The following is a 12,409-nucleotide window of genomic DNA, read 5'->3' on the forward strand; positions in this document are numbered from 1 at the left end:
CGTCGGCCGGCGCGCAGAGGCTGACGACGATGAAGGGTGTAGTCGGCGTTCTTCACACGACGAAGAGGGAGAAGGAAGCAGCCGCGCATTGCGCGGGCTGCCGATGACTGCTGGGCGGCGAATCCGCTGTTCCGGCGAGAATGTCCCAGCAGATTTTCGTCGTTCGTCGTGCGTGCCAACCTCGTACGATGAGATAACGATGAAATATTATTTTAATGATTATTTGATTCATAAATTAAAAGATATTATTAAAATATTAGTATTTAATACAAATAAAATATTTTGGGAAGATTTCCCTAGATTTTAGGAATATTTAGATTATTGACTATGGAAATGAATATATTTATTTTATTCCTAGATGATATGGACAAAAATAATTTAATAGTTTCCTAATTATATTATGTATCTAGAATCCTTATATGGATAGATATATATGATTTCATTAAATAATATAAAATTATGCTCTTCCTAATCTTAATAATGAATTAATTTAAGTTTATTTATTCATGTCAGTCCAAGATATAAATAATTAATTATTTTAGATAAATCTTATAGAAGACATGAATACGGATTAAACTCTAGTAATTAATACATTATCCTTTAATAAGATGTTTAAAAGATTATAAAAGATTTCATTATCCAGTCAATTAAATGCCAACAGAATTTTATTAAGCCTTTAATCTGCACTAAGGCTAAGGATAACTAATGAAAAACCATAACTCAAATATTTAAGCGATAATTACGAACTAAGTTTGTATATGGTCTCCATCGATTGATCCACAACTTATGAAGCTACTTTTTGAATCTTATCGCCACCCATGCTGTGGGGACAGTAATCCTAAGAAATAGCGAGTTCATATATACGTGGACTTCTCATATGTAAATAGTATGGACTAGAAAGTAGTTTCCAATATTATCGCCACCCATGCTGTGGGGACAATAATCCTAAGAAATTACAAGTTTCAGAAGTCCAAACAGAATTTATGAGATAGTTTGGTCTTGTTATCAGCTCATGAACATTGTTATGGGAGTGTGTTGTAGAAACAAGATTCTGTAATGCTAAATCTGATGGTCGTGCTTAGGAAACATTTGGTGGCCATGTCGTGCTGCGGTCTCTGGACTATTCGTCGATGTTGTGACCAGTAAAAATGTTAAAATTTTAATCCATATTGACCTCTGCTTGTGGGTACAAAATTTTAATTTTTACAGTTGTGAGAATTTGAAAAGTTTTATGGTTAACTTCCTCAATTTCATCACATAAGTTTATGACAAATAGTATATATTCTGTTTTGCAGTGCAAACTAAATCGTCATCATGTCACTCAATCCTCTTTCTGCAATTCTTAAAGAAAACAAACTCGAGGGCCAAAATTACATAGAATGGAAAAAAATTTTGGACATCGTTCTCACGGCTGATAAGTACAAGTTCGTGCTCACTATTCCACGGCCTCCAGGCCAGCGGCTAATGCCGCGCAGGCAGTGCGAGATGCACATAAGCGGTGGCATAAGGCGAGTGAGATGGCTAAGTGTTATATGTTGGCCTCCATGTCAACGGTGCTTAGACATCAGCATGCCGTCATGGCGACTGCCACCGAGTTATGCAAAATCCCACGAATCTCTTTGGTACTCAGAATCGAACGGTTAAGTCTTAAGCCTTTCGAAGTATCATGTGCAAGACTATGAAGGAAGGTTCATCTGTGCGGGACCATGTCCTCGAGATGATGAGCCACCTCAATCAAATTGAGGTTTTGGGAGGCATCATTGATGCCGAGTCCCAAGTTACTATCATCCTTCAGAGTCTGCCCCTAGCTTTCAGCAGTTCAAGCTCAACTTTGAGATAAAACAAAAGAAACTACACCTTGGCTGAGTTGTTGACTTAACTTCAGTCGGCAGAGGATCTCATGAACCAAGCTAAGGCTGCGATGTTTAGTTCGTCACATCGTTCCTCTGGCCCTAGGCCTGGAGCAGGAAAGAAGAAAGTGACAAACCAGCGCGCACCTAAGGAAGCTAAGGGAAAGAAAAAGAGGAGGTCGGGAAAGAAGCAAACAGGAAAGTGTTTCAGGTGTGAAGAGAAGGGGCATTAGAAGCCAGACTGCCCTAAAAAGGGTAAGGCTACAGGTATGCATCAAGCTCTAGTTGTCGAGTCATGTTTGGCCTCGGCTTCATCTCATACTTGAGTTATAGACACTGGAGCTACTAATCATATTTGTTTTGATCATGACTTAATGCAGGTGACAAGACGGCTATATGATGGAGAGATCGAAGTACAGCTGGGCGACCCTACTAAAGTGGCGGCCGTAGCAGTGGGAGACGTTTATTTGCATTTTAGTAGTGATAGATTTTTGGTTTTGAAGAATGTTTTGTTGATACCTTCTTTTAGAAGAAATTTAATTTCAGTTTCTAAATTGGTTTTTGATGGATATTCGATTTCTTTTAATGACAATTGTGTTATTAAGAAAGATGGTTCTTATATCTGCCGTGGTATCATGGAAAATAATATGTACACAATCATATCTACACAATATAACAATCGCAAATTAGAACTCAATAATGCATCGAAAATTTCAAAGAAAAGAAAGGAACCTTCAAGTTCAATGAACGAAACGTACTTATGGCACCTTAGACTTGGTCATGCCAACCAAACAAGGATTCAAACTCTAGTGGACCAAGACCTTCTTAAAGGTCTAGACACTGAGTCGTTTTCCACATGTGAATCCTGCTTGGAAGGCAAGATGACTAAGAGACCTTTTAGGGTGAAAGAAAATAGGGCCAAGGAAGTACTAGAACTCGTTCATACTGATGTATGTGGACCAATGTCAACCGAGGAAAGAGGCGACTTTCGCTATTTCATCACCTTTATTGATGATTACTCGAAAGTTGGATGTGTTTATTTGATGCGCTTTAAGTCTGAATCTTTTAACAAGTTCAAAGAGTTTAAGGCTTATGCGGAGACGCGTCATGGAAAACGTATCAAAAGCCTGCGATCTGATCGCAGAGGCAAATACCTTAGTGCCGAGTTTTTGGACTACTTATCGGTAGAGGGAATTGAATCCCAACTGACTGCGCCGGGCACACCCCAGCAGAATGGCGTAGTTGAAAGAATGAACATAACATATTGTTAAACATGGTTCAATCGATGATGAGTTATGCACGACTGCCTATTTCGTTTTGGGGACATGCCTTGCTTTCCGCGAGCCATATTTTAGACAATTTACCGTCAAAATCTGTTCCTGCCACTCCATATGAGTTATGGGATGTGCGCAAGCCCTATCTGGAACATCTCAAGATATGGGGGTGTCCAGCTCACGTTATGGAAAATGATCCAACTAAGCTGGAGTCAAGGACAGAGGTATGTTTGTTTATAGGTTACCCCAGAGGTTCGAAAGCTTATGAATTCTATAGTCTCCGAGACAAGAAAGTCATTGTGAGCACTCACGCGACATTCTTAGAGGAAGACTTTGTTATGAATCATAAACCCAGCAGTGAGGTGGCTCTAGAAGAGCTCACTTCAGTCACAAGTTCCATTAACCAATAACAAGTACCAACTGTACAACCAATTCCCGAACCTTCAACTTCTACACCTAATGTTGTAGTGTCGCGCCGCAGTGGTAGGGTCTCCAGGAGCCCGATAGTTACATTGATTTGGGAGAATCTATGGATCACTCCTCGGACAACAATATTAGATCCCTGGAATTTTACAGCGGCGCAGGCGGATGTCGATCATTGCCAATGGGTAAGTGCAATGGATTCGAAACTACAATCTATGATAGACAAAGACGTCTACGATTTATCTTTCCTACCCGAAGACTGTACTGCCATTGGGAGCAAGTGGATATACAAACGTAAACGTGGACCCGATGGACGAGTGAAAGTCTTTAAGGCAAGACTAGTGGCTAAGGGGTACACCCAAAAGGAAGGTGTCGATTACGACGAGACCTTCTCCCCGGTGGCCATGCTCAAATCGATCCGGATTCTATTGTCTATAGCAACTTACATGGATTGGGGTGTGTGGCAGATGGACGTTAAGAATGCGTTCTTGAACGGTAGTCTTGAGGAGACCATCTACATGGAACAACCCGAGGGTTATGCCATTAAGGGCAAAGAGCACATGGTATGGAAGCTTAAGAAGGCCATTTATGGCCTCAAGCAAGCATCTAGATCATGGAATCAGTGCTTCGATCAAACTGTTCATAAGTTTGGATTCGAAAAGTGCCCTAACGAGAGCTGCGTGTACAAGAAGGTTGAGAAAGGGAATGTGGTGTTCTTAGTTTTATATGTAGATGACATTCTTCTAATTGGAAACAATAAAAAGATGTCATCAGTACGAACGTGGTTGTCAAACTAGTTTGAGATGAAGGATATGGGAGACGCGAGACACATTCTAGGTATCAAGGTCCTAAGGGACCATGAGAAAAGGATGTTGTGCTTATCTCAAGAACCTTACATCGACACTGTACTTAGTTGTTTTAAAATGCAAGATGCCAAGAAAGGTTTCTTACCTTTTAGACATGGCATCCATTTATCTCAAGATATGTGTCCTAAGACAGCATCTGAGATAGCAGAGATGAGAAAGATACCATATGCTTCGGCAGTTGGTAGTCTCATGTATGCTATGCTTTGTACAAGGCCTGATATTTGCTTTGCTGTTGGCATGGTAGCAAGATATTAGACGAATCCGGGCCAAGGACATTGGACTGCAGTAAAGAACATACTCAAGTACTTTAAACGGACTAAGGACTATGTTCTAGTTTACAAAGCAGGCGAGCTTTGTCCTTTGGGATATAATGATTCAGACTTTCAAGCTGATCAAGACTCGGGGAAATCTACTTCTGGTTATGTGTTTACCTTAGGAGGTGGAGCCGTAATTTGGAAGAGTGTAAAGCAGAAATGCATTGCATACTCTACCATGGAAGCCGAATATGTGGCCGCTTCGGAGGCTGCAAAGGAGGCTGTATGGCTCAAGAACTTTCTTATGGACTTAGGTGTGGTCACGAATCTGCCCAAGAGCATCACCATTTATTGTGACAATTCTGGTGCTGTGGCGAATTCGAAGGAACCAAGAGCTCACAAAGCGAGCAAACACATAGAGATGAAGTATCATATCATTAGAGATATAGTGTAGAGAGGAGACATACAAGTGGTCAAGATTGCGTCAGAAAACAACCTGATAGATCCCTTTACAAAGGCATTGGCGGTGAAACCGTTCGAGCGCCATGTTGAAGGAATGGGAGTTCGACTCGCTCGAGACCTCAACTCGCTCGAAAGCTGTTTTGAGTATAAGTAGGAGATTGTTAGAGTTGTATACTAGAAATCACCTTTCAAGTGATTGAATCCTGTTAAAACTCTTATTTTATTTTCCAAAGGAATAAACAGATTATTTTTGTCATAATGTTGTTATGTTTTACATTTAACGGATGTTTATTACATGTTTAAATGTATAAGTAACTTAACAAAGTCTAAGTCTTTATTTTAGTATACCGGTTGTGGGAGTCGTTCACTTTAAGGTAACACAGTCAGTTCTGAACAAAGAAAAAGAAGAATTTCGCAACCTAGATAGGCTTAGACTACCTATCGTGAAAGGTTGCAATCTCAGTCCGATTATTTCTAAGTCTTACTGAAATAAGATATCGTTGGTGTGATATAGCACTGAATTGGATCTAACAGCGAGACATATATTTATGCTATCTACTGAAAGACGAGGTCTTGTAAATTATTGTTTCTTAATCAATGTACGTTAGCATTGAGCATACGGTATTGATTATGAACTACTTTGACTTACCAAATGTTGCGGGTTTTTCATACCCCAATAAGCCTGGATTATTGGGTAGTTGTGATTAATATCTAGCGGTGCTAGGATTGCTATTATGTTGAATCGTGCACGAGGTGAGTCTCGTTTGATAATATCCTCAAGAGGAGCTTGAAATAATGTTTTATTATTCGGAACCTAGCTAGTTGGAGTTTGATTACTCTATGAATAATAAATAAGATTTTTTTGTTGAGTCCACTCTTGGAATAAATAGGAAATTAATTAATTAAGTCCATAACAGACAATAATTAATTAATGGATGCTTCTATCTTAAGCGCGGGAAGTAAATATCAAGCAATAGAAACCTAGAGTACTTATAATTTCGAATTTGGATGGGGAGTGCAATAGTACTTCTGTAGTGGCTACTCGTAATATTCCAATTATAAGCTTATATTAAATTGGGTTTAATTTAATTAGTAAAAAGCTAATTGGAGGAGCCCATATCCAAAACCTCCCACAGATCCCTGTCTTGGCCCAATTTGTGACTTAATATAAATAGGAGAATAAAGGAGACATAAAACACACTTGTTTTTCTTCATAATTTTCGTCCCCCTCTCTACAAAGACAAGGGGCGATTTTCTCTCCTCCGAGGGATAGGTTTTCCGTCTTCTTTATTTAAGTCCTAGTATACTGGTGAGATCATCCCACCCTGATATCAGTTTACAGTCCGGGAACCAGACAGAAGATCCGTGGTTTAGTACTGAAGATCTTCACGTGGAGAAAGCGCTAGCTATTTTCGATTCTTTGAAGAATCATTAAGGTAAAATAGCTAAACCGTAGAAAAGCATGTTTTAGGTTTTAATTAATTTAAAGCATGATTTATTTGAGTTATGAGCATGATACATGTGATAATTGTGCTAATAGAATTTGTCTAAATAATCTGCTAAATAGATCATGATTATTATGTAATCGATATATGAGTGCGCTTCCGCTGCCAACCCCTTCAAGAACATCTCAAGGTGTAATGTTGTTCCAACACGTGTTGGAAAAGTGTCCAAGAAATTGGAGTTGAGTACTGAGGCATGTTTTAAGGTTGTCCCAAATGATGTAAGGTTATAAGTTCTGTAACCTTCAAAGATAGAATTCTTGTATGAAGATCAAGAGAGGAACTACAAGCCTAACAACGTGATAACTCTCAAAATAAAGAGAGAGATATCGGATTTTCCACATTACCAAGAAGTCATACCATTAGAAACTATTGCACTAATAAAATCAACTTCAGTACATAAGATTGTAAAAGAATCATGTCGTAGTGAGAGCGTTCATGTGGAACACAACAAGTTCAAGGGTCTAAGAGTGTTGTAAGACTCAATCTTAGATTAACTTGAACATAATCCTTTTAACTACAATGTAGTATTGGTTAATTTGGATAATCATCTTTGAAAAGGTGATAGATTCCATATTACAATCTAAGAAAGATAACATATTTTACAAGACTTTCCATACAACCTACAGGTTGTGTCAGTTAGTGGGAGAAAGTATCTTTGCAAGTGTAAATGTGGATCTCAAATGGCTAGACAATGAAATCTACAAAAGTTGCAAACAACTAAGATTGGCATCTGGCGTAGGAAACTGGTTGTCTGCCCAGTTTAAGATAAAGGATTTAAGATAAACTAATTACATTCTTAGCATCTAAATCCTTTTAAGATGCTAGAAAGAATGTTGAGATTCTCTTAGGAATCCTATATCTACACATTGCTTGGAACATTTTAGCATTAGAAATTCCATGAAAAGGTTTATACCTTTCAAGATGGAATTGTCTTGTCTCTAGTTAAGTGTCGTTTGACGCTTAGAGAGATCAAGAATTATGAGACTAGTTTCGAAGATAGTTGTCTCATGTATGCTATAATGTGTACTAAGTTTGATATTAGTTGTGCTTATGCATGACAAGCGTATATCATATTAACCATGACAAAGGACTTTGATTGAGGTAAAGAGTATACAATAGTGCTTGAGAAAGACTAATTGCTATATTCTAGTTTACCAGTCATTCATGTAATGTCCTTGGGGTTACACTGACTTAGTTCTATGACTAATCAGTGATCGAGGAAGTCATTCTCTGAATATGTGTTTACCTTAGGAGAAAGAAGAATTTCACAACCTAGATAGGCTTTGGCCACATATCATGAAAGGTTGCAATGTCAGTCCGATTATTTCTAAGCCTTTCTGAAATAAGATGACGTTGGTGTGGTATAGCACTGAATGGATCTAACAGCATGACGTGTCTTTATGCTATCTACTGAAAGACTAGGTCTTGATAAAATACTATTTCTTAATCTACATACGTTAGCATTGAGCATGCGGTATTGATTATGCACTACTTTGACTTATCAAATGGTGCGGGATTTTCGCAACCAAATAATCCTGATATATTGGGTTGTGGTGATTAATATCTAGCGGTGCTAGGATTGATATTATGTTGAATCGCGCGGGAGGTGAGTCTCGTTTGATAATGTCCTCAAGAGGAGCTCGAACAAGGTTTTATTATTCGGAAAACTGGCTAGTTGGAATTTAATTATTCAATGAATAATAAATAAGTGTTTCTTGCTGATTCCACTCTTTGAATTAATAAGATGTTAATTAATTAAGTCCATTGCAGACTTCAATTAATTAATGGACATTTATATTTTAAGCGTGGGAAATAAATAATATAAATAAGTGAAACCCGGATTACTTGTAATGTCGGATTTAGGCGGTTCTGGATTAGATCAAGTAAGTAAAATGTATAGCATGAGGTAACATATAAGATTATGAAACACTGACTAAATATAAAAGATAAGAATGTCTGTGATTAAACCTATCTGTTGAAAATTTCGGGACGAAATTTCTTTCAAGGAGGGAAGAATGTAACATCCCAAAATTGGGCTTAGTCGGAAATTATTTTCCGACACGAAATTCAGCGATTTAGGCGAAATTATTGGGAATATTGCATGAATTTAATTAGTATGATTTAATATGATTTTATAAGATCATGGAGTTAAAAAATAAAAATAAATAAATAAAATAAAATGAGAGTTAAAATAAATATGAATTATAAAAAGAATTTTTAGTAATTAAATAGAACGAGTTAGAAAAACGATTGAATAAACGATAAGTATTGCTTTTGAAAGTAATTTAACTAGAATGTAAAACATGTTGGTAATACAATAATATTATATATGAAGATTAGAAATAAAATCGTATAAGATGGATTATGACAATTTTGTAAATATTAATAAGTAGAAGGACAAATTAGCCATACCTTATAAATAAAATTAAAATATTCCTTCTAGAAGAAACATGGTACGAAAATTTACAAACATGTGAGTAATTATTTTATTATGTACATATAAGACTAGAGTATTCTAGAGATTAATAAAGAATTAAGAAAAATGGAATTTCTAGAATAATTGAAGTTGCCTATAAATAGCTCAATACCCATATTTTGTTGGGTGGGGCTTTAGCACCCCACTACTTTCTTAGCATGGTTGGCTTGACCACCTTAGCTCTAATTAAAGAGTGTTATTTAAGTTAGTTTGGTAAATTTAATTAATAAATTATACTTAAGAGGTTCTTGGGATCGGCTCCTAAATTAGCATGGAGGTCCGGCCCCCTTAGTCTAATTATGAGTGTTATTATATAGCTTAATTCATGTTTAATGGATCATGTTTGAATAATTAGTGATAGTTATGTTATGTAATTTTATTGTGATAATTATGAGGGAATTCTGTCCGTATCCCTTTTCTTAGCATGGGCGGCTCGGCCCCCTTCGTCTAATTAAGGGATTATGTTTTAATTAAGAACTCGTATTCTACTAATTTTTTCAACTCAAATCAAATTAGATTTTTAAAATTTGTGCTAAATCAAAGTGTGATAATTAATAACGGAAGAAATGGGTATAATATTTGACCGAATATATTATTTTACTTCAATCATAAATTTGTTGGGTATAGCTTTGATTGTGTGTCTATATAATTTAAATTTCTTTTTTTAAATAGTCTTAATTGAAATAAATAACTGAGTTAATTCAAAAGAACATAATTTAAATTATAACTTAATTTTTTTTATAATTATAAATTAATTAAGTGTACTCTTATTTCTTATAATCGCGCGAAAACTAAATTTATTATTTATAATTTTTATCTTTTAAAAAGTAATGTATTGGTAATATAAACTTTAACAAACAAATGATATTCTTCATTTTAGATAAAGAAAAGAAAAGAAAGTCTCACCATTTTCTCACCTTTCGCTCTATAAAAGGGTTTAGGCCTCCATCTCTCTTTCCCAACAGTAAAGGAACAATAGCAGTTGTGTGATTTGGTAATGGCTGGGAAGGTAATGCATGCGGTTCAGTTCGAAAGCTATGGCGGTGGAGCAGCCGGTTTAAAGGTGAATTTCACTCCCTGCTTACTTTTTTACTTTTGTGGTGCCTTGGATTCATGATTACTCAATTGGAATTCGAATTTTGAGAAAAGAGCTTTACCTCCGTTAAACTGCCAATCTATACTCTTCTTTCTGTAATCATTTGTGCGTGATTTCATGCTTGGAGAAATAAATTAGCTCTGCATCGTTACAGCTTGGAATGCGATTGAAGCAAATCCTTGTTAGAGATAGAAATTAACATGAAGCAATTTTTAGTTTCGTGGTACCTTGGACTTGTTCTCGAGCATGCCTGTTGATAGCTATTTGTGCATAACACACAATGTTGTTTGTTGAAGTGTAGTTTGAGGTTGGATTTTAGTTATAATTCATCCACTCATAGATATAGTTTACCTCCTTGCAGCATGTTGAAGTTCCGATTCCCACTCCGAGCAAGGGTGAAGTACTGCTAAAGTTTGAAGCTATAACCTTAAATCCTGCTGATTGGAAAACTCAGAAAGGCATGCTTCGGCCTTTTCTTCCTCCGAAGTTCCCTCACATTCCCGGTAGGCCTCCGTAGTTATGAATTCTTGAGATCTTGTGGATAGTGATTTTACGAAGCTGGAAACACATCGTTAATTACTTTCAGTAGTGATAGTTTTCTTAACCTATTTCTGTTTTACTGAGCAGCCACTGATGTTGCTGGAGAGGTAATAGAGGTTGGACCCGGAGTGACAAACTTCAAACCGGGTGACAAAGTTGTCGCGTTGCTGAATTTCTTTGTAAGTTTGTTGCTGATATCGGAGATATAGTGAAAATAAACGATTAACTGCTCTTTACTGAAAACAGTGGATGTCTAAAACGTCAATAGAGGCGTCTCGAGTCCGTGTTTCGTATCTCTTGTATGATTTACTTTCATGATCTAGTCATAAATCTCAATGAAACAGGATGCAGGCGGTCTGGCCGAATATGGAGTGGCTAAGGAAAACCTGACGGTTCAGAGGCCTCCCGAAGTATCAGCTGCTGAAGGTGCAGGCCTTCCCATAGCAGGCCTCACTGCTCACCAGGCTCTCACACAGTCGGCCGGGCTTAAACTCGATGGAAGTGGGTCCCAGAAGAACATTCTCGTCACAGCCGCCTCAGGCGGAGTTGGTCATTACGCCATCCAGCTTGCGAAGCTGGGGAACGCGCACGTAACAGCCACCTGTGGTGCCCGTAACATTGACCTAGTGAAGAGCCTCGGAGCAGACGAGGTTCTTGACTACAAGACTCCGGAGGGGGCTGCTCTCACTAGCCCCTCGGGGAAGAAGTACGATGCAGTGGTCCACTGCGCAACGTCCATTCCTTGGTCCGTATTCGAGCCAAACCTGAGCTCGAATGGAAAGGTGATCGACGTCACCCCGGGACTTAGTTCAGTGCTCACTTTTGCTATGAAGAAACTCACATTCTCTAAGAAGCAGCTGGTACCGATACTCCTCAACCCCAAAGGAGAGAACCTGCAATTTCTTGTTGATTTAGTTAGACAACGGAAGCTCAAGACCATCGTCGACTCGAAAACCCCGCTTAGCAAAGCCGGAGATGCGTGGACGAAGAGCATCGATGGCCACGCCACCGGGAAAATCGTTGTAGAACCATAGAAGTAAAATTACAAAGGATCTGTGTATTTGACAAATGTGTACACTTATTTTAGCTTGTTGATCTCATACCAAAAGTGTCATACAGTCCGAAAATATCGGTATGAGAAAATATCATATTGTTATCGTACCAAATATTGTTACCATACTGATTTTATGATATATTGTACCAAAATTCGATATACTTGTGTACTGAATTTTGGTAAGATATATCGTTCTATTGTACTGTTTCTTATACATGTATATCAAAAATATCAATTAAAATCGTCATATATAGTGTATATTAATGATAGGGAAGTGATCAATTGCTAATTTATCATTTAATTGTTAACTACAACTAATTTAAGGCCATATGATTTTAGAAAACGTGTGGTCTACAATTTGCCACATGTAATTTTCGTTTTTATTAATTAAATCGAAAAAGATAAAAAAAAAACTCCAAATCAGGGTTTTGGATGAAAATGTCAATATAGTGTTTCGAAAATATTAACACAATGCTTTGAGAATGCCAACACAATTTAGGATTGACATTGTATATGCTTTATATTGACATATTATCTTAGTTGCATTGACATTAACCTATGTACGAAAAATACGAAAATTCTAGATTTTTTTTTTCAAATTTTGACGTC

General features: G+C 37.3%; 1 protein-coding gene across 1 annotated transcript; it reads left to right on the forward strand.

Moving 5' to 3' along the window:
• The first annotated feature begins 10,024 nt into the window (after positions 1-10,024).
• Positions 10,025-12,047, forward strand: LOC125201560 (chloroplast envelope quinone oxidoreductase homolog). The gene is made up of 4 exons (XM_048099725.2): positions 10,025-10,173; positions 10,568-10,709; positions 10,834-10,925; positions 11,091-12,047. Exons 1-4 carry the CDS (start codon positions 10,108-10,110, stop codon positions 11,778-11,780), a joined length of 990 nt encoding a protein of 329 aa, XP_047955682.2. The 5' UTR covers positions 10,025-10,107; the 3' UTR covers positions 11,781-12,047.
• Positions 12,048-12,409: the final 362 nt, after the last annotated feature.

The sequence above is a fragment of the Salvia hispanica genome, chromosome 2 (assembly GCF_029641045.1).
Source record: "Salvia hispanica isolate PSC_SH4W2 chromosome 2, Shi_PSC_v1, whole genome shotgun sequence".
NCBI lineage: Eukaryota > Viridiplantae > Streptophyta > Magnoliopsida > Lamiales > Lamiaceae > Salvia > Salvia hispanica.